The 22,295-nt window shown below is 39.4% G+C and overlaps 1 protein-coding gene across 6 annotated transcripts; it reads right to left on the minus strand.

Annotated features, from left to right (window-relative positions):
* Nucleotides 1-945: 945 nt before the first annotated feature.
* luc7l2 (LUC7-like 2 pre-mRNA splicing factor) lies at nucleotides 946-21,474 on the minus strand. Of its 6 annotated transcripts, XM_012961040.3 has the most exons (11): nucleotides 21,078-21,372; nucleotides 20,331-20,414; nucleotides 17,878-17,948; nucleotides 15,404-15,498; nucleotides 9,846-9,944; nucleotides 9,377-9,487; nucleotides 7,290-7,433; nucleotides 6,833-7,009; nucleotides 6,047-6,141; nucleotides 5,003-5,202; nucleotides 946-1,506 (listed from the first exon to the last, which is right to left on the minus strand). In XM_012961040.3, the coding sequence occupies exons 3-11, from the start codon at nucleotides 17,933-17,935 to the stop codon at nucleotides 1,343-1,345; spliced, it is 1,143 nt and encodes a 380-aa protein (XP_012816494.2). In that variant the 5' UTR covers nucleotides 17,936-17,948; nucleotides 20,331-20,414; nucleotides 21,078-21,372; the 3' UTR covers nucleotides 946-1,342.
* Between the last annotated feature and the right edge of the window lie 821 nt (nucleotides 21,475-22,295).

The following is a 22,295-nucleotide window of genomic DNA, read 5'->3' on the forward strand; positions in this document are numbered from 1 at the left end:
CAAGTATATAGACAGTGGTGATAACTGCCTGCCAGAAAGCGGGGGCGTGACCTGCATATTTCAAGAGACATAAGTGACAAGTCAGGAGCACAGTTCTGCACCCACAGAACAGCCCGGGTTAGCTTCGCATTTTCAGAACTGTGTCTATATTAAACTTCCTTCTCTCCAGGGGATGGCGTTCATTTCTAATACTTATACTTGGTAAAAAGGTATTATACAACTCATGGCTCTCTCCAATGATTATCCCATAATCATAATCTGATGGCAGGCTCATATAAAATAAGGCTTCCATGAAAGATTAAATGGAAAGAACATTTTCAGCTTACAGTGGTACTGGGCCTTTACAAGTGTGAGATTCCCCTGAGCATGCCTCACGGCTTTTCGTTGTGACGTTTGGGTAACTTGAATAAAAAACTTTGTACCCTTCAAGAACCATAAAAATATGCAAGGCATGCACTCACAATCCTTAAAGTGATATGGACACTGGAAACCTCCTCTTCAAAAAAATGAACATACATAAAAAGTTCCCTATAGGTCATGCTGATTGTATTTCACAGATAGGGCTGCTTTTGTAAGTAATTGTTACTTGAAGTCCCTAAACCTGACTGTTTTGTTAACCTGACTGTCCCTTCTCAAGCTGTCAGTTATAGCTTCTAATGCTAAAGGTAAATCTAATACACGTTACCACTGGTCACAGGAAAGATAGTTTGTCTACTCCACTAACATTAACCCCTATTGATGATTCAGTGTTAATCTACTGCCGATGTTCAGGCGCCTTCCAAATTGATAACAATGGTGCGTATACAGGCGCATTAACAGACTACTGTTGCACAAATGTTTGAGCCCCCTCATAGAGGAACATGGGGGATCCAATAGGTAATATAAAAGCATCAGGCAAATAGTCTTATAGAAAAATTATAAATAATATGCAAAGAACGCGGTGGAGAAGATGAGAGAAAAAGGGTTTAATTTCTGGCATCAGTATCTCTTTAAGACCAGAGTAACCAAGTGAGATGGACTGTGGAGCAGATGGTGACAAGGATTGCTGTGCAGGCAGGTTGAAAAGGATCATGTAGACAATACATTTCAGTGAAAGGGAAAAATGATGTTTTATTAGGAGAGAAATAGCTTCCAATGCTGTATAGGCTGTGAATGCATAAGCAAAATCCAAATTTCCATGTGATTGTTGAAAATAAAGTGGTGGTACAGAGAAAAGGATGGGTATGGGAAATCCAAACAGATTGCAACAATTTCTCTACCAAGGGGACAACAGTCTTTTTTGCGCCATTATTATTATTTTTTTTTTATAAAGCAGCGCAAAGGCAGCTTTGAATTATGCAGACTATGGGACGTCATATCTCTCCAGCCTCAAACTCTTCTGAACTGCGTCCCTCTGACTTGCCATTGCTGCTTTCATAGTTGCGCTTCTTATGTCTGCGCTCACGGTCTTTGGATCGATCCCTGGAACTCCTATCTTTGGACGATCTCTCTTTATCTTTGGATGACCTGAGTGAAATTCAAGAATCTTTTTATAAACAGACTTTTTGGAGTAAGTTATTGCAGACCTTAATAAGGCATGCTGCCACATTTTTACATGCAACAACAAAAATAAAGGAGGAGGGAAGCTAAAAACACAATTGTCTACATAAAACAAACAAAAAGCCTGTAGAATGCCAATGGACAGATTTGCCTAGCTAGAGGTCCTGGGGACAGGTACAAGCATCGGGCATGCAATATAATGTGATAAAAACAAGTTCTGTGTACTCAACCAAAAGAGGCCTTCGTGTTGGTCTCTCTCATTCCAATTACTTGCCCCCATAAGGTGCTAGTCTAACAATTTGATAATCAGTGGCTTGACATATATTAACAGTAGGCATGCTATGTTAAAAGGACAAATTGAAATGGTAAATGTAGACTTCCATCCATATTCAGTGTGCACTGAGGTGTGATGACCATTTTGGCTGCTACCACTCTCACGTGATACAGCTGTAGAGCCTGCATTAACAAGCAGATGATTTTCATGTGCACCTATACCCACAGTGCTAACAGTAAGTGGATTAATTAAGGAAAGAGCCAGTATCCAGTATTAGGCTGGTGGCACATGTAGCAGTCTTGAGGGGCTTAGCAGCTTTTATCGACCCATATAGTAACTTTAATGCTGTCCTCGCCCCACAAACACCAATGTTTCATTGAAGTATGGTGGTGGTAGCATAGCCTGATCATGGTGCTGGAGCACTGGAGACTTATTAAGATAAAAAGAACAGATGGTGCAAAATAGAGATGAAAATCAAGAGAACCTGTTTCAGGCTGCTAAAGAATTAGGTGAAAGTTAGCCATTAGCAGGATAATGAGCACAGACACACGGCCAAAATAAGAAGAAAAGCAAAGATTCTAAATACTAACCCCAAGTGGGGTTTTTATGTATTAAGTGCTAACCCCACAGTTTGATAAAGCTGCCCCTAAGTGTACCGTTCTGAAGGTCTTTTACTAGATCTTCCAAAAAACCAAAAAATTGCTCTAGAAACAGAATATAACAATTGTAAAATAATGAATATTGGATTCCTATAAGAAAGAGATCACCAGAAATGCCATAATACCAAGTGAGAGGTTAGATATGAGATTCCCATACACAAGCTGGAACCATACAGAATAAATAAGTGCTTAATCAGTATATTATTTATTGACTGAGCCCATGCCATGCTAGTAGGCAAATGTCAATGTCTCTTGTAACAAAAATGCACTACCATTTTTACCAGTTTTCCCTAGACTTTTCCATCACGTGTCCTTAGCCTCAGCAGTGGAATCAAAGTTAAATATCATTTGCACTGCCAGTGTAATCCCTTTCTAATCTTTCTTTATATACAGCAAACGTTTCGACAACTTCCCATTTAATTATGTATTAAGAACATTGTATTTGTGTAATATTGTTTTTATTTTTTGCTTGTATTAGGAAAGTTTAAGACTAATTAAGTCATAGATAGTGCTTGTTAAAAGTGCAAATTCACTGTAAGCAATGATTGTTGTGATTAAAATATTGTTACATCCAAAGTTGGGGGACAGATGATTTTCCTGCCACTCTTATACGGCAGGTGCAGCTTAAAAATCTTATGTAACATACCTGCCGCTTGGGGGTTGCTTGTCTCGCCTGACACAGCCCACAGCTTATTGGCTTTTGTATCAGGCCCTGACTGGGACTTCAATAGAAAAAAAAAACTTTACTACCTCCTTCCATGAATACAGGCCTCCCCTAATGGGTCTGCTTCATCCAAATGATTAGATCAGGGATCCCCAACCTTTTATACCTGTGAGCCACATTTAAATGGAAAGTGTTGGGGAGCAACACAAGCAAGAAAAAGGTTCCTGGGGGTACAAATAAGAGCTATAATTTTCTATTTAATAGCCCATATGTGGACTGGCAGCCTACAGAAGGCTCTGTTTGGCATTATACTTGATTTTTATGCAAACCAAAACTTTAATTTTAAAATAAGCACCTGCTTTGAGGCTACTGGGAGCAACATCCAAGGGGTTGGGGAGCAACATGTTGCTCACGAGCCATTGGTTGGGGAACACTGGATTAGATCAACTTGATTTATTCCCCACCTGAGTGGGCACATTGGAGAAAAATCTACTAGCTATCGCAGTGCATCATGCCATGCATGGTAAACTTTAGCATTGAGAGAGATGGCTTAAGACCACATGATTTTATACAGTAAAGTTTTTGATGGTCAGATTTTTCACTTTAGAATTTATTTATTTAAGTATAATATAGTCTGTGGACCACAAACAGCAAGGACTTTAATTTCACAGCTAAATTGCAGTTTACAACAATGCACCTTGTCTTCTGTCTTAGGTGGGATCTTAATTTGGATATTTAAACATTAAATAATTTATTCTTAGTTATCCAAATTACAAAAAGTAAAAATACACTTTGCTTACACAGAAGAATGATCTGTATTTTGGATTTTCTTTTCCATAACTGCATAATGATTTGTTTTCTTAAATTTTTTCAGTTTGCTCTTAACTTCTTACCTGCAGTAGACCCTGCTTGAGGAAGAAAAATTGAATGACCCCCCTCCCACGAAAGTATGCAAAGTTAATAGGTACACACGACACACACACAAAATGTCTTTATTTTCATAAGAGCCTTTACAGAGAATTTTGGAAAAATGGCACAATTCAAAAACAAAACAACATTTGTCGTTAATGTAGTTGTGATTTTGCTTAACAAAACAAATGAAAAGTTCTCAATATTCATACAGATATATTATAACCAGACTAGACCACTGCTCAATTTCCCCCATTAATAAGCTAAATACAAAGTAGAAATATCAATCCCTGGATTTTGTTTATCCAATTACTTATCCATCCTTTTTTCCGAAATACTACTTTGGCTGACAGAGCCATTATGCTAACTGCTACCTTACCGTATTACTTTGCAACTTATTAAAAAGTTCCAGCAACTGATAGTAATGAATGTCGATCTAAAGAATCAAAAGTAAAGCTGTCATGGTATGAAGCAAAAGCATGGTAAGCATACAAAGCAGACCTGCAATCTCGGTAAAACAGCCACTTTATATTCAGTTGGTTCTCAGTTTAAAGAAACTCAGAGCTGAATTAGAACGCAGTAGCTAATGTTCTCCCATCCAATTCCACAGAAGGAAGTGAAGATACTGCAAGGCACAGAAGTAACTTCAGCAGCTCATGCACCTGGACTACACAATTTTAATTTGTATCTAACAAGGGGAAAAAAAGCATTAAGCTAATAAATTGTTTGGCTGCCACCATAAGAGACAACTGTTGTGATTAAGTTCAACTTTAATTGGATTAAATTGTTTATTATCTGGACCTAGCATTAGATTTAGATCACTGAACTGCTTCAATGAAAAGCAGATGGTAAATTCAGCTTCTAGGCCACAATTTTATATACCATAAAAGTATCCTTTTAAGACGTATGATTCACAGGCTTCCATTCAACAAGCAGGCACAAAAAGTGCTGGCTTACTTTGTCCTGGAGCTACGATCTCTGCTCCTATCACGGCTGTGGTGATGGCTGTGGCTTCTGCTGCGACTACCTGATCTAGAACGGTGCCGGTGACGCCTTTCACGGGATTTAGACCGAGTTCTTCTTTTGCGGTCCCTAGATGAGGAACGAGAGCGGTGTCTGCGCCTTTCTCTGGATCTAGATCTGAGAAGCAATAAAACCTATAAGTAAAAGTTTTATGTGGCATACAATCATCAAAAAGGCAAAGGCCTTTCAAATAAATGAGAAACTTATTTTATCTTGAGAATTACACTTTGATGCAATGTTATAACATCTGCAGAACATATTTGTACTGAAAGCATAATTTACAGTACTTTAATGATAGCAGCTCTACAACAAAATAAAGGTATCTAAACTCTTTAAAAGTATTGCTTATTGGACTTGCAAAAGATTAGGTCCCCTAGGCCAGAAGGATAGAGCCAATACCTTCTGTAAGAAGGTTATAATGAGAGATAGTAAATACAGTCACAGCTACAAGGTAAGGGTTACACATCAGAATGAAAATAGGGACCTTCACTTATAAATTAGTATGTAAATCTAAGAGTAAGGCCCAATGAGGCAGATTGTCAACCTGCGTATAAGTGCAAGCTGACAATCCGCCCGTACGCCTAAACATTTTTCTAATGGCGCCGCCGATAACCACCAACTAAAGGTCCCCATACACGAGCCGATTCTAGCTGTCAATATCGGTCCCTTAGACCGATTCGGTAGATAATCGGCCCGTGTATGGGCACTAAGGACGGGCCTGCCCGACCGATATCTGGCCTGAAATTGGTCCCTGGACCGACTTTGCCTATACCCGTCGTTATAATTAGCCTGGATTCTCCGATATCGCCCACCCGTAGTGGGGGATATCAGGAGAAGATCCGCTCGCTTGGCGACATCTCCAAGCGAGCGGATCTGAAGGTGTATGGGCACCTTTATGCAATACTTGGGAGTGTGTTAGTGGTTATCGGCAGCATGTGCCTTGCAATATATATTCAACACTTTATACCAGTTATTTACCTTCTTTTGAGCTTTTCCCTCTCCTCCCTGTCCCTCTCCTCTCTACGTTTCAGTCTATCTTGGTTCCTCTTCTCCTGTTTCTCTGCTACTAATCTCTGTTAAGAAAAAAAGAGACTAATTGTAATCAAAGACAAAAGAACATGTATGCTTTGACATTCATACTTTCACAAAAAGTGGATACGTTATTGTAAAAGCCTTCTTTCTCCTACTGCATAGCATTTGCCATGAACAAAGTGGGTAACACAAAGTGTAAGTGTTTACATTTTACAGAGCCAATGAATAATCTAATGAACTCCAACAGTGAAAGTAATGACAGTGTACAGAACATTGCAGCAAGACCTATAATAATCCTCTGCCTCAAGTACCCACTACAGACTTCTGCTGGTAACCTGCAGACTGGCTGAGACAACCCATTTGCCTTATCAACTTGCACAATATAAAATACAAAGCAGTTGAATTTTACATATTGTTCAAACACACAAATGTAAACAATTGTGCCAGAAAATATGCTGGGACCTTTATGCAGTACTTTATAACTTATTAAGATAAGCTGCACTTTTCAGCTTGAGATTCAAAAACATGAAACAACAATGCAGGGAGAAAGGTAGGTTATTCTGAGAACTATTTCAACTAATTTAAAAGATTAAAAAAAGGTTTACTTATTCATCAAGTAGATGGAGAAGATATAACATTTACAAACTAATATCCTTGTTTATGCAATGCTGTCAAAATGTGCCATGTTTGGTCAGCTTTAAAAGCCTATAAGATAAAACAGCTATAATTTACCTTCAACTCATCTAATTTCTCACGTATTTCAATGAATCCCAAATGCAACTTTCCACCAAAGTGATCAGCCAATCTTCTGTCATTGTCATGAAGACCCAAGTAGGCAGAGCAGACTTCACAGACACGTAGCTTTTGCTGTTGAAAACTGGATGCAGGCATGGAATTACGGTAGATTTCCTACAACAACAAAAATATTTGCTATTATCTCAGTGTTGCCAGTTTGAACAATTTTATTCTTTTTAAGCCATACACAATTCAGTCTTTGGACTTCTGAATGTAACAATCTTGCTGGTGAACTGCGCTTTCTTATTCTAGAGATGCCCTGACAGCTAAAATATTACAATTTCATCCCCATTACTTACAGACATAACCAATATATACACACAGACACATATTAAAAGAAAAATAAAGAATGTAATCTCTAATTGTTTCATTTATCATGTCATCCATTACAAACCTCAGCTTCTCTTTTCCTGACTCTGGTCTTTTCAACTTCATCCATGACTTTTTGTGACTCTTCCACATTTCCTTCAGCTCCCAGTTGCTCAGCTTTGGCCAGAAGTTTCCCAATTTCTTCATTGAGTTCGTGCACTCGCTCTGCCTAAACATAAAAAACAAATATTAACATTCTGAAAATACAAAGAAATAATTATAATTACACACATAATGCTATATTACTGATGAAATACACATTTTAAACTAGATTGCTTTATTTCATGTAAAAAAAGTTTTAGTGTAATAGTTCCATAGATTTACACAAACTCCAAACTTGCAGGAAAGTGTTAACAATCTCTCTCATTTCTTTACTCTGGCTGCTCCAAAATGACCAGTCTCTTACGCAATTGGAAATTTTTTTTTTACACCAGCACACCCTTACCTCCTCCAGAGAATTAATACTTGGTGCACAGCCTAGAGAGTCGCCTCCTCCAGAGAATTAATACTTGGTGCACAGCCTAGAAAGTCGGCACTCTCCACACAGTCCGGTCAAAATATTTCAGCCAGCACAAGCAGGGCTTAGCCCCTGCGTGTTTATTCAAAAAGTAGCTTTTTGAATAAACACGCAGGGGCTAAGCCCTGCTCTTGCACTTTACTTGTTCTGCTGGCTGAAATATTTTGACCAGTCTCTTACGCACCCTTTGAGGGGTGAGGACAACATCAGCCAGTGTATGGTCAGCTTATGTCTAATACTACACTTTGTGTACCAAGGCACTTCAGCAGTGAAGCCTAGAAATCCCCCCCCCCCCCTTACAGCACGTGCTCTGCAGCAATTAATTAGAGCAACACAAGTACAACCCTGAAGCCTCAACAGCAGAGCACAATAAGCATAAACAGTGTCACTAACATTCAAAAGAAAGTCTAGTTCAGTGCTGTCCAACTGGCGGCCTGCGACCCCCCTCTGTGTGGCCCCCCATCTGTCTGGCTGCTTTGATAGTTTACCTTAGTGTAAGCTTTAAATGGTATCAGTACTGGCCCCCTGCATGGTTCTCACCTCAGATTCAGGCTGTAAACCCCTGTATTGTTTAAAAATGTAATCCCCTGTGTTGTTCACACCTTTTAATCCCTGCATTGTTCACACCTCAGGCTCAGGCTGTAATCACCCACATTGTTCTCCTGTTCACACCTCAGTAGGAGCAGGAAAAACCCAAAAATAAACCCTGCACACTATAACAAGAATATATACTGAGGTAGTACTGCAATTAAAAAGTTTTTTTTTTTAATATATAGTTATTGTGCAAACTGTAGGAGCAGTGCCAGCATTGTGTCACTGTAGGCTGCCTGTGTGTGCCATACTCTGCCTGCCCTATGCTGCCTGTGTGTGCCATACACACAGGCAGGGTGGGGCAGGCAGAGTATGGCACACACAGGCAGGGTGGGGCAGGCAGAGTATGGCACACACAGGCAGGGTGGGGCAGGCAGAGTATGGCACACACAGGCAGGGTGAGGCAGGCAGAGTATGGCACACACAGGCAGGGTACTACCACCATTAATATGGCTATGGTCATGCAATAACATGGGTGTGGTTTCAAAAAGGGGAGTGGTCAAAACTAGCTTCCATTATCGGCCCTCCACCACGGAGGCCGGAAAAATTCCGGCCCTCGGTGCCACAGAAGTTGGACAGTACTGGTCTAGTTAAATCAGAATACGTGGCACTGCTGTGGATAGATTTGAAGGTAGAGGTCATTACCATTTCAAGGTTGCTGATGGTACTAATCTAGGGATAGGCTTTAATCTAGGGTTACCACATTTGGCGGGTCTTAAACCCAGACAAAGAGGCGTGCGTGATGATGCCGGCGCCACAAGCCTCTGACTTCATGCAAACCATGGTCCTCACATGATATGTGACCTTCTGGGCAGAGGGTCTTGACCCGGACTGCCCCTGAAAAACCATGCTGTTTGGGTAAAAACTGGACAGGTGTAAACACTATATAGACCTCCTTTAATAGGTAGATCTAAATAAACAACAAACTGCCCTATCCCAGCTGTTAAACTGCAAAATTAGAATCGTCATGATCTATAACAGGAATTTAATATTGTTGGAAATACCTTAGCAGCAACTTCTGCACTTATTTCCTCTTGCGTATCTGCCAGTCTCTTCTTGGCAATCTCTGTCCTTCTGTCACAATCTGCAATGAATGACTGTAAATGATCCATAGCCTGCATGCAAAATTGGAGGTTAGTTACAAGCATTAGCACAATCATTTTGCAGCAAGGTTTTCAACAAGGATTGCAATGCCCATAATTCATCATGACTTCATCAGATTGATGTATAAAGAATTTCAAGGAGGCTTACAAAAACTGAAGAGCCTAGAGAGCCATTTTTGGGTTCTGACCCATACTTTAAGAATTCTTGGCATATAAAAACTTCCCTCTTTTTCTGCAAAGTCTCTAGAAACAAACTCTCAGACTTTTCACATTAGTCTAAGCAAAATTACAGACGGAAGCCATGAGGTAAATCAGAATCATATTTTTGTTCCATTTACATGAATAAACTAGAAAGTGAAACACAACTTACATCAAGCTCAAAGAAAAAGTCCTGCTGCTTGGATGCAATTTCATAATCCGCTCTTAAGGCCAGATCGTGAACTTTAAGACATTCTCCCAGATCCATCCTCTATTAAATAGGAAGAAAAAAAATTAAACCATTATCTCTGTGCTTCAAAGAAATATTCCAGTAAGCAAATCAATATCTTGTCTTATAACATATTATAAGCCACCTCAGAGTTCCATGACCATATAAAAATCACAAGGCTGAATGAAGGAGGAGTCTTATTACACAGGTGAAGCAACACCAAGCTGACATCTAATATTTTCCTATTTCAAAACATGGGGTTCCATTTTTAAAACACACAAGTTTCATTGAGTCGCCCAGTGAATAACTCTGCAATGTTTGGGGACCCTGGTGTAAAAAGTATGAGAATGGCAACACTTTAAATTTAGGTTATGTTAATTATTTTTCACTGATAGGGCTGCATTTGTAAGTAATTGTACCTAAACCTGACTGTTTTGCCAACCTGACTGTCCCTTCTCAGCCTGTCAGTTATAGCTTCTAATGCTAACGGACTCCTGCTGCACAAATACGGCAGCTCCCTTATAGAGGAATATGGGGGATCAGATCAGTATCTCCTTAAGCTAATTTTCATGTGTGTAAAACAGACAGGAACGGGCTAAAGAAAGCCAGCATTAAACCAGAATTCTCACACCTTATATCAGGGGTGGTCAATACGTCGATCGTGGTCTACCAGTTGATTCTCGTGAACTTCTGGTAGACTGCAATTTTGCATACATACGTGTTGTGCTTTATGTACGCGTCTAAGCCAGGGAATGTGCACGTGCGACACGTCTTAGGGGGAATGCGCACGGTGCGCCCGTGAATGCGCGACTAAAAGGAAAAGTGTCCCTAGAACTGTGCTGCTACAGTGCTACACACAGTAAGTAGCAGTGCAACCTACTCACCCTAAATCTGCCCTTATGTTGAATAAATTCAGCTTGTGAATGGCGTGCTATTTTTATTATGGTAGCATTGGCAACGGTGGCCAGGAGGCAAGAGTAGATCACAGGGGGACAAAGTCTGGGCACCCCTGCCTTATATTATCTGTGGGGAATTCTGTAGCCAATAAGTTTTTGTTTATACCAGACCCATAACATGGTACGGAGAATGGCTGTGGGCAACCCAAAAGAAAACAGAACTAGTTAAGTGAAATTAGTATTAATCATCCTACTTTGTAACAATGGGTGCTATTTAACTGTAATGAGCTAAATGGTAAGACTGGATAGAGACAGAGATTTGTAAGATTATCATAAGTCACCAAGACATAAAAGGAACAAGGCAGCAGGTCAAATCCTTTCATAAATGCCATGAAACCCCAATGTGACATCTAAACCATATATTAAAAGGCAGGGATACATATTATTGCACAAGTTTCTGTGAGCCATGTAATAAGCGATGTCACCAAGTACCACTTACAAATTATGGCAATCACTTTTACATTTGACAAGAATTCTTTAACAGGACTGGTACCAGTGCTGTTATCACTAACAACCTCAATTTCATATCTGGCTTTGGTAAATGCATTTTATTATTATGCATGCTACCCCTTTACTTTGCCTTTGGAACACGGGCTGATAAGGAGACTACAGTAAGGAGAAACAGAACCCGCACAACTGGCCCCCATATTGTAAGTATAAATAATTTACAGAATTGGCATATTAAAGTAAAAAGAAACCCGCAACACAAATTCAAGTAGAAGAGTGCACTTTTTTTTTTTATAGTGATCATCATCTAGATGTTAGCAATGTTAAAACTGCTAATATAATGAAGCTGAAAATACCTCCATCTGTAGTTTCATTTGTCAAACTGGCCTGACAGTTAAGAAAATTTTAAACAGTGAAAGTGTTGGCAACATCAGAAGAGTTTCCTTTTGTTCTTCTGGAAGACCATTTTGACACAATTCTCAAGCTTTTTCTCAGTATTCCTTCTGCTCTTCTGAAATTGTTTCCCAACTGCCAGGGTGGTTGAAAGAACGGACCACGCAGCATTTTTTTACACAAATAAAATTGAAAGAACATAGCTAATATCTTAAAGAGAAACTGACTAAACCTTTTTACATCTATCATAACAATGTATTTGCATGTTAATTATAAGTGTCATAAAAGTATCTGCCCAATGCTTTAACATTTATCTGATACCCCATGTTCCTCTGACAGTCTGAGAAGGGACAGTTGGATTTAGTATTTCAAGTAACAGTAAACATATCAGCAAAAAATGATTAACATGACCTATAGGTAACTTTTTATTTAGATTCATATTTTTAAAAGTAGTTTTTTTCGTGTCAATATCACTTTAAAAACTAGGAAAAACGTACATCACAAAAGTGCTTAGAAGAGCACTGCATAATTTCACCTTTTTTTGTGAGTGGATAAGTAGATTCACATTGTGTTGGTGCTGCTGTATGTTAGTTCTATTGGGCATAGAGCCATGTTAAATTCATTTATATATTAACCTTAGGTCTGCCACGTGAGGTCTTACCCTTTTATTGCATACTTTTTATTGCTAAATTACACAGTTTACATATCAAATAATTCACTCTAACATTTAAAATTTTATTCTTGAACCAACAAATGTAGCCAGCGCTACACATTAGATCTACTTTCAGGTAACCTATTGTTTCTCCTACTCCCATGTAACTGGTCCCAATCTGGACTTGGATTCCTTACTATTGAGTGCTATTCTGATACCTACTGGGGTCTGCTATCTTGCTCCCTTCCCATTGTTCTGCTGATCGGCTGCTGGGAGGGGGTGATATCACTCCAACTTGCAGCGCAGCAGTAAAGTGTGACTGAAGTTTATCAGAGCAAAGGTCACATGGCTGTGGCACCCTGGGAAATGAAGCATATGGCTAGCCCCATGTGAAATTTCAAAATTAAATATAAAAAAAAATTGAGCTTTTGAAAAATGGATTTCAATGCAGGATTCTGCTGGAGAAGCTCTATTAACTGATCCAATGGCATGATTGCTTTAAGGATTTAGGTTTCCTTTTAATAGTTTGAGCGAGGAGATATGGCTCTACTACTACTGCTACAAATCCCATTATCCTGGCTTCTGATCAAATCAATGGAGACTTTTTAAAAAATAGCTACACACTGGATGCCAGTTAACTGCCATTAAATTGCATGAATGTATCCCACTGTGATCCAACAAGGACTGAAGACAATGCCATACTTTTGCCCAATACCATATATAGCGGTTAATTCAATCAAGTCTTTACAAAATGCTACATTTGAAGAAATTACTTAGTCTGTATATCCTGCCTTACATTTAAAGTGATACTGACACCAAAAAAATTTCTTTTAAAAATATGAACCTACTTCCAAACCTACCTATAGGTTTTTTCCTAAAAGTCCTGTTTCTCTACATAAATCCTACTAAATTTCCTGAGCCCGACTGTAGCTTCTCAATCTGTAAAAAGTACTACGTCATAAACTGGGAGGATTCAGCTTGCCGTTTGCTTCAAAGAGTTCCCCTTCCCTCCCTCCCTCCCTCGCATAGCATGGCGTTGTGAACTAGATAGCAGGCGGACTTGATCTTTCCATTGCCTGCCTGTTTCAAAGGGCTCTTTCCACAAAGAACTGAAATAGCTTTCCTGTGCCTGCCTGCTTCTAAGGGCTCTCCCTCCCCCTCCCCATTACACAGACAACGGAGCTGAGCTTGTCACACAATGGCAGAAAGCAGAAGGGGCGTTGCAGGTTTGTGATTGGGCATATTTATTGACTTAGGAGGCATTTAAATTAAAACCTGGAAGAGTGGAACAAACATGGCTGCTCCATGCTCTCTGTAATTCGAGCTACCATAATTATGAAGCAAAAAAACTTTGCAGATTTAGTTTATAAGGAATTTAAAGCTGATACAAATGAAAACACATCAGCAGGCTGTTGGCTGTCAGTATCACTTTAAAGGAGAACAAAAGCTTAAGAAAAAGACTAGAAATGCTGTACATTATGTTTTGTGCTTCTGTACCAGCCCAAGGCAAGAACAGCCCTTAGCAGGGAAGATCTGTGCCCCTAAAGATGCCCCAGTAGCCTCCCATTCACTGCATTCTCTGTGCTGCTGTCACTTACTGAGCTTAGGGACTGACTCACAATATTCTGTATATGCAGAATATAATTGTTACAATAAGGCTGATTAGTAAATGAAATTAATAATAATTATATTAATAATAATTGGCACTGCTTGATAATTTGCTACAACCCCTAAGCTTTACATTCTCAACAGCTGCTCAGAGCTCACCACACATGTGAGTGTTGCAGACACTTCTATCAGATACCAGCATGGTGAACCCCTGTGACAACTTTGACGTACTGGATCATTACTACTATAGAGATGTAATAAGTTCAGTATATAAAATATGGTATTTCTAGCCATATTTTTTTATGGCTTAGTTTTACTTTAAGTTAGATTCTAGGTGGTTGTTATTACTGACAGCCATAACAAGATCTGTTCCACCTTAATCTCACTCCCCTCCACACATCACTACTTCTAGTTTAAACTGCTTTCAGACATACCAAGTTTCTTTTCATTATATTGATACAAAAATAATTGCATTTTGGATAGTGGGCAAAAACAAAGGTTATGTTAAGCAGATTATCAAAACAGCAGCACTGGCTTCTGTGCAAAAGTTTAGGTCTTATTTTAGGTAGCATTATATGTTAAGGGAACAAATACAGGGGGTTATTTGTGACATTCCTTGCTTTCCTCATTGATAAGTGAGGCTACTTTATAATGTTCCAGAGATTATAGGCATTTTTGGCAGTTAGGGGATATAAACAGTAAACTGCAAAAGAATAAACACAGGAAGGGACATGTGGTGCATCTTGTCCCTGCAAATTTTTCAGGTAGGGTAACTTTTAGAAGAGGTGAGTGGGTCACTGTATACGTGCCCCCTAGTTGTTTACAGAAATAATAAAATATCCCCTTTCTTTTATTTTGTTTGGCTGGGGTTTCAAAAGATGTTGGACAGAATTTCCTCTGCTACCAGCATGCAGATAAACATGAGTTTGTCACATGTCCTAAAAAAGGCAGAAGGCTCTATCAATAAACCATGCAGCTAAATTAGTAAATTTACAAATGAACCTGCTATGGTTCAGACACAAAACAGAATAAAACCATCACTTTCTGTATCAGAGAATGCTAGAATCTTGGCACAATCCCGACTGTGTTGATAAACATCATGCCTGTACTGCCATGTTCCCAAAACAAGATAATGCAGTAAAATAAACATAGAAGGGAATATTTTGTAGATGTACAAAAAGGAGTTCAAATGTTTCTCCAGAATGTGTCCTGCACTCAATTCAAAGGCTTTTACCTCTCTTATTTCCCTTTGATGACTACAGTTTTTATAATATATACCCCCTTACAGTCTCTCACATTTCTAACTGTGCAAAGCAGGGATATCCAACCTGTAGTTCTACAAGTGATCTAAAATAGTTTTGGTGCTGTTGGAAATGATATAGTTCAACAAGGACTGGAGAGCAGCAGGATGGATAGTATTGACATAGACAAAAAAAAATACGAACCGTTCCTGAGAGGATGTCATGAGGACAGCAGTTGAGCAGGTGGCTTTTGCATACTCTTTCGTCATTGAACTTGATTCGCTGCCGCGTAGAATCACCTGTAAGAGAGGAGCCCGGCATACCTCATATTAGTCTAATGCTTCTAACCTCATAGGATGCCTGCGTTCAAAAAAACGTCATGCCAACCTAATATAGTGAATGACCAGTTGGAGAATGTAGTTTTCTGCTCCGGTGTCCCAGCAATACCAATGAATGCAACTGCTGCAAATTGTTCTAGGCTGCATGAATATTTGCTAGCACTCTGACAAAGGCAGATCTAATACAGGATCTGGCCACCAAAATAAGAGGTGCTTAAAAATCACCGACAAGGTGAACACCTAATTGATTAAGGACACCGCTTTTAATGTGAATGCTTTCAATAACAAGCATCAGAATTACTACTAACTGAAAGCTTGAGGCTTTAGGAATGGTGTTCTAGCAAAAGCAAGGATAAAAGTTTGCATTTTTATAAAAAATAATTCAGCACTTGCACTAACATAAAATGACTAATATACTGTGTACGCTAACTCACAGCACTGTCCCACGGATAGCCAAGGGAGAAGCATTTGGCCACTTACGATTATGTTAGGGTCCAGACCAAAAGTCGCACGCTATCTAAATCACTGGACAGCACTGAGTACCACGATATAAGCTTGATGTGTTTGGATACATATTAGGATGTCCAAGCAAGCCATTCCTTACAACGCATTAGGCTCTGGCACTTTGATTAAAAAGACTAATATGCAGAAATATTTTGATAATTGGTTTAGTGACAATCCTGCTACAGTGTCAGATGCTCAGAGCAGTCCATCAGTGCCAATACAGGAGGGATACAGGGTAAGGATATGGCAGGGTACAGGAATAATTGCATACAAACCTGAGAGGTACTTACACTAGTCAAGACCCAGGAATACTGCATAGAGTGCAACATTTTACCAACATGAATCAGCATTACCCAAGGCGTGCTCTGTGGTTTGCCAAAACTTTTCATGATGTGATCAGCTGGAGCCCCAGTTTTTTCTATGTTTATTTTGTTTTTCTATGTCCTTTGATGCAGACAATTGAAAAGCAGAAAGGCGAGATCCAAACACAAGGGTCTACTTATCCATTAGGATGCTGGCAGCTGTCTATACCACTCTAAACTAAAATCAGCATGGACTGTTTCTGTATCTGATGGCAGCACTTTCACAGGAAAATATATAATATAAAAATATTAAAACAATACCTTTTTTTGGATTTTTCATTACTTAGCCTTTCCAAGATAAACAGTCAGTCTTTAGCTAACAAGATCAGTGGAAGGGCAATGTATACATATTTCATGAGACTTATTTGTGGGTTTCAATCATGGAGTGGTTCATGGTCAACACTAGATAACAGATTTGGGATCCATAAGGCACATGTGAGGGCTGGCTGCTTTAAATACTTATTTTCAGAACAAAGGAGGGCTTAATTTATAACAAGAGTTTTAGTTTAGAGTGGCAATAAAATGCAAAGATTTAAAAGTAACAAAACCACTAAAGGAAAAAATAAAATGTAGTTAATTTACTACAATGGAAGAGCACACACAGCATCTTCAGGTTTGGATTTGTACGGTCACGAAGTTCTCCTAAAAAAGCTGGTTCTAAAATATTTGGGGGCAGGGCTTTGAGAACTGAAAGATTCTGGAAGGTTTATAATAGTGCAGCTCAGTGCCACACATGCTAAAGTAGTTTAAAATTTCATCTTTCCCAACAATTTTTTCCAGCCTTATCTACAGTATAATAGGATTCCAGCGCAAGGTATCACCGTGACACATGGCATTAACTCTCAAGCCCAGTTACTAACAATCGTTTCAGCTCCATACGTTCACATGACAAACTTTTCAAATTTTAATTTACAGTTGGCAAATGGACTTCAGTGTACTGATACTGCCTGAATTTTGAAAGGGGCCCATTTTAACCTGACAAGTTGTTTTATCACGCATGAGACTAACAACTGCACCCACACAAGTCTGCTGGAAATAGCTTTTAGTCAATAACTGGGCATTTTCTATAACCCAGGGAAGTTAAATGATAAATAGATAATATGTCCCTTTGCAGTTCTAAGAATCAATTCTACCCAAAATGATATATTGACATGAACTATTTCCAAATACTCTATAAAGATTACTGCTTGTCTAAACTATAACGGCAACTGGGACTTGTTCCTTTTGCTTGTCATTACTAGATTTTAGAGAAATGTCAAATTGGAATCAAATTCCAGTTTTCCATTCTCCATTTCGATGTAAGCACCCTACCATTGGTGTTGTTGGGCCTAGCATGGGTTACATGACCTAATTAGTGAGAATATAGTTAGGATCTGCTTGGGCTAGCAGCTGCAAAGATTCAAGTCTTTGTTTTGTTACACAACTGCGTTTGTCCACATTCATTAACACATCTGAAAAGTTTGTTATAACTCACGGCTCGGCGAATGCGGGGCCTTTCTGATACTCCCTTGAGGATTGAAGTAGGCAGGCATAGATACATTGAACCTTTATAAATAAAACAAGGGGGCCAGATTGTTCAGTTTGTATAAAATACATTGCTTCTGCCAGCAATTTCAACAAAAGCATCAAGTACATGTTGATCGAGACTTTACGCTTAACATACAGGACTACAGTAATAAGCACTTCCCAACCCAGTTTAACAAAAATATCCATAATGCAGTTTCACAGAGCACATCAGGTTTACTGATTATTTATTGTTCCTGAGTGGTTGATATTGCCAGGGAAACTCCTTCAGGAGAGGTAATTATGGGGTAAGGCAAACTGAAGGAGCCCACTATTGCAATATATATTGTACCCAAGGTAGAAGAGGTGTAAGGGTGACATCACCTGGTCTGAGAATATTAAATCATTCTCCTACAAAGTGGCTCCTTATACTGCAAGATAAATTTATGAATAAAAGTAAATGTACTCTGGCTTATTGGCATGGCACGTGGACTGTAAGCTCTGTGAAAAAGCATTTTCTCATATCTCCATGTATATTCACACAGGGGGAAAAATACACAAACCATGCAGTGATTGACAGTGGATGCACCAAGCATATTTTAAAACAACCTTGTTCAGAAAATGGAAGGCATCCCAGCTTCCAGACAAGTTCAATCCATATATAAACTAAACCAAACATGCCATGAACAGGAAGGTGGAGGGCAATAACATCATTACAAAAGAATAAATGCGAGGCTACTTAACAAGTAAATGTTTAAAGAGCCAGCTACATTTGAAAGAGAATCTAAAACCCAAGCAGAGAAGTCGCCTGTAAGAAATGACTAAAAGCAAATGCCCAGACACAAATAATGTCTGCTTGTAGCTCAAGAAAAACCTGTAACAGTGAAAAAAAGGTTCTCTCTTCGACTCTTATTATGCTTTATACTTATATGGCCAACATCTACACTGCACTCTGCAGAGAGATTGGTTCACATTCACATCAGCCCCAGTGCAAGTTGAGCCAGGGTCAATTTCGTCAGGAGCAAATTAATTTAGATCATTTAAAATATAGCAGTGATATAAACTACCTTAAGGGTCACTAAATTACAAGTTGTTAAATGTAAGTGCAATTTGCGTTTTGCGACAACCTTTACATAAAGATTCAAGGGCTTCTCCTCTAGTTCAAAAACACAGGCAGAGTATACACTCCATATGCCACAAATATAGAACCTTAAAGTGGATGTGCCAAGATGACACTGGCCTAAGCAAAAGTATTTCCTTTACCAAAATTCATAGGCATTTTAAGATTATTTACATGTAGAGTAACTACAGTAAATAAGAAATCATTGTTTTTTATTCTTAGTTTTACCTCTTCACCTCTAACCAGAAGTTGGCTAGAAGGAACTAAAGACAGATTTAAAAAAAACACACCATAAAAATAGAACATTTTAGCTGTGGTTATTTAGCACAAAGTAAAATGGCCAAATGTTATTGATACATTGGCTCAGGATTGCAGGCTGGTCTGTCAAAACAGACACTGAAGATAACAGATGGATGAAACTGGCCAAACCTAATTATGTATGGCCATAGTGACATGCTCATTAATGTTGTTTCTAAAACTTTTTTTCAGGGGAGTGAAATTATAGCAAGAAATCTTTGTGACCCAAGAATAGGTTAAGAACCTATAATCCATCTTTTATTAATTAATGTGCTTTCAAAATGGACAGGAACTGATGTAAATGGTTTATAATCTACATAAAGCATCGGATATTAGATAAGGCTTCATTTTATCTGTGGCTTGTATAACTGAGTGGCATTCAATTGTCCAATCAGATATCTATATAAAAGCTCACACTTAAAACAGTTTAAAGTTGTTTTTCTCCAAACAGCAGATCAGTTATATGTATTCATTATATCTATCATTTTATACATAGCCCAGTATCAATCAGACAGTGTTATACTGACATTGCACACGCTTCTGACAAAAATGCAAGCATATAATTTCAATGCACTTCTCTAAGGTGGATGGCAATCGGGTGCTTTTCACCTTACTAACAGGCATCCAAAACCTACCCTGCTGCATCCTATCAACTTAAATGGGAAGCACCTAAATGTGCAGAATGGTTTCCCATTAAAGTCAGAGGGTTGCCAAGCAGTAATTGTACAATTACAAGACTGACAGTGATGTAAGTACCCTATGTGCCATTAGCCCTACACTGTGCAACAGAACTTAGTACGACAACCTGACAAATTCACCTCTCCTCATTTACATGAATAAGACAAACTGGAACCAGACAACAGTTTATTACAATGGGTGGTCTCTGTAATCACACTCACAAAGTGAAAAGCCCATTTGTTTTCCCTCAGTGATTTTATGCCTTTTCACAAAACTTAATACATGCCCATTACTACTTGTAATCACTATGTTACATTATGTTATATTACCTATGTTGCTTCTTTATGCTTTGCACTACCAGATGTTCTGCATCCAGGATAAACTCAAATACATTTTCTTCCCCTGTAACAAAGCTAGTAACATAAAAGCTGGTTTGGTTATGCCAATGCATTAGAGATATTCACATCAGCATATATTCAGGGGTTGATGGAAGCAGAAAACCAAAAGATAAAGAAGCTTTACCCCTCTACTGATAATAAAAAGCTACATTTGGTCATAAAGATGTAAGTTCTATGGAGCAAGGTCCGTATGTCCTTATCTGTGTAGTGGTACCGATGTACTGACACCCAGCCCTACAACTATACTGCCCCATACATATACACTGTACCCTTGCTTGTGCTTATAAAGCACTGCCTTCACTTATGGGGATGTAGAAGTAAATACAACACTAGTACAAAACTCTCTGACAACAATTCCCAGCAGCCAATCAGCATACAGGAATGGGCGCATAATCAGGCGGAAGTCTACTCGCTATTGGCTAAGGGACGCGCGCACTTTCGCAGCTTTCAGCGAATCAGCCCCGACGGGAGGGATCCATTTTCTCAGGATGTTTGTCTTTCCGTCGGAGGCCAAGCGGCCGGCTTCCTATTATTACTGCAAGGAATATCACACTGTCAATCACCCCGCCCGGCCCAAACTACCACAAAGAGGGGAAAATAAATTAAAAAAAAACAGTTACAAAGTAGTCGAGCGAGAATGATGATGCACTTTAGAAAGTAACATATGGTGGCGCTTACCATCCCTAGAGGTCCCCATGAGCTGGTCGAGCAAGGCGCGCATTTGGGCCTGCGCCGACATTTTGATAAGGGAGGGGGGGGGGAGTTCTAGACGTGTAGGAACTGCCTTGGCGACGTAAACGATTCACACAACGGCACGGTGCTTCGACGAAGGGAAGAAGAAAATAAAAAATAGCAGCCGACTCGCTCCTCACACAGCGGCCGGCGACAGACAGGACAACAGCTTCAGCGTTCTGCTCTCGCTTGCGTGAGCGTTACACCATACGTTTCGCAGATGCCGCTGATTGGCTAGACCGCCGCCCAGTATCCATAGCCCGCATTCTGATTGGTTAAATAAATGTTCACCGCCCCCGACTCGGTTGAAAATCCAGACGAGAATACACGCCCCCTGTTCTTCTAAAGGGCCCTGATTGGTGGCAGTCGGTTCGCCTTCCCTTTCTTACCTCAGCAATAGGAAGACGTGTCATATTAAGCAGGGAACAAGAATGAGCAATCGTACTCGCATTGTCTGGGGCTGCTGTACGGCCTGCTTTGTCCTGACTGCATTCTGTACACACTGGTAGATCTTTAACTCCCGTTACATTACAGCGTTGGTCAGTTTCATGGTAGGTTTTAGAGGGCATTGCCCAGGACTCTGCATCAAGAAGCCACATGTTCAACTGCTGCATAACATGGACTCCCAGCCAGACTCACAGCCAGGGGATAGTTCAACAAGTTATAATTGTGCAACACGTGTTTCTGCCAAATAAAAGAACAGTTCTAGACAATTTCTGCCAATTAAACTAATAAACGAAAAGTTGTCTAGGACAATTAAAACCACTATTTACCACTCATTTTGCAACCTCCTAGGATTTGAAAAATGTAAAACGGAAATTTGTCAGCACTGTATTCATAATGGCACGTTGGGGATGACTGTAGGCATGCTCCCAAAGCACCCTCTAAATTGCGTGGCATATGTATGTTAGGGGGTGGGTGCCAACCAGTGCAGAGCACATAGGAGCTATGTCATTACTGCCTGCTGCCATCAGGAATCACTGGGCCACCATTATTAGTATTAATAAACTACATACGTCTCTTTGTTCAGTCTGAGAGCCACCTAGTGGTATTAGGAGTGTCAAGTTGATTTCACTTAAAGGGAGTCTAGCATGATTTTTATGGTATATTTTTGTTTCTATAGCAAATAATTCACTCAATAAAATAATAATAAAAAAACAATAA

Source organism: Xenopus tropicalis, chromosome 4 (genome assembly GCF_000004195.4).
Source record: "Xenopus tropicalis strain Nigerian chromosome 4, UCB_Xtro_10.0, whole genome shotgun sequence".
NCBI classification, from domain to species: Eukaryota; Metazoa; Chordata; class Amphibia; order Anura; family Pipidae; genus Xenopus; species Xenopus tropicalis.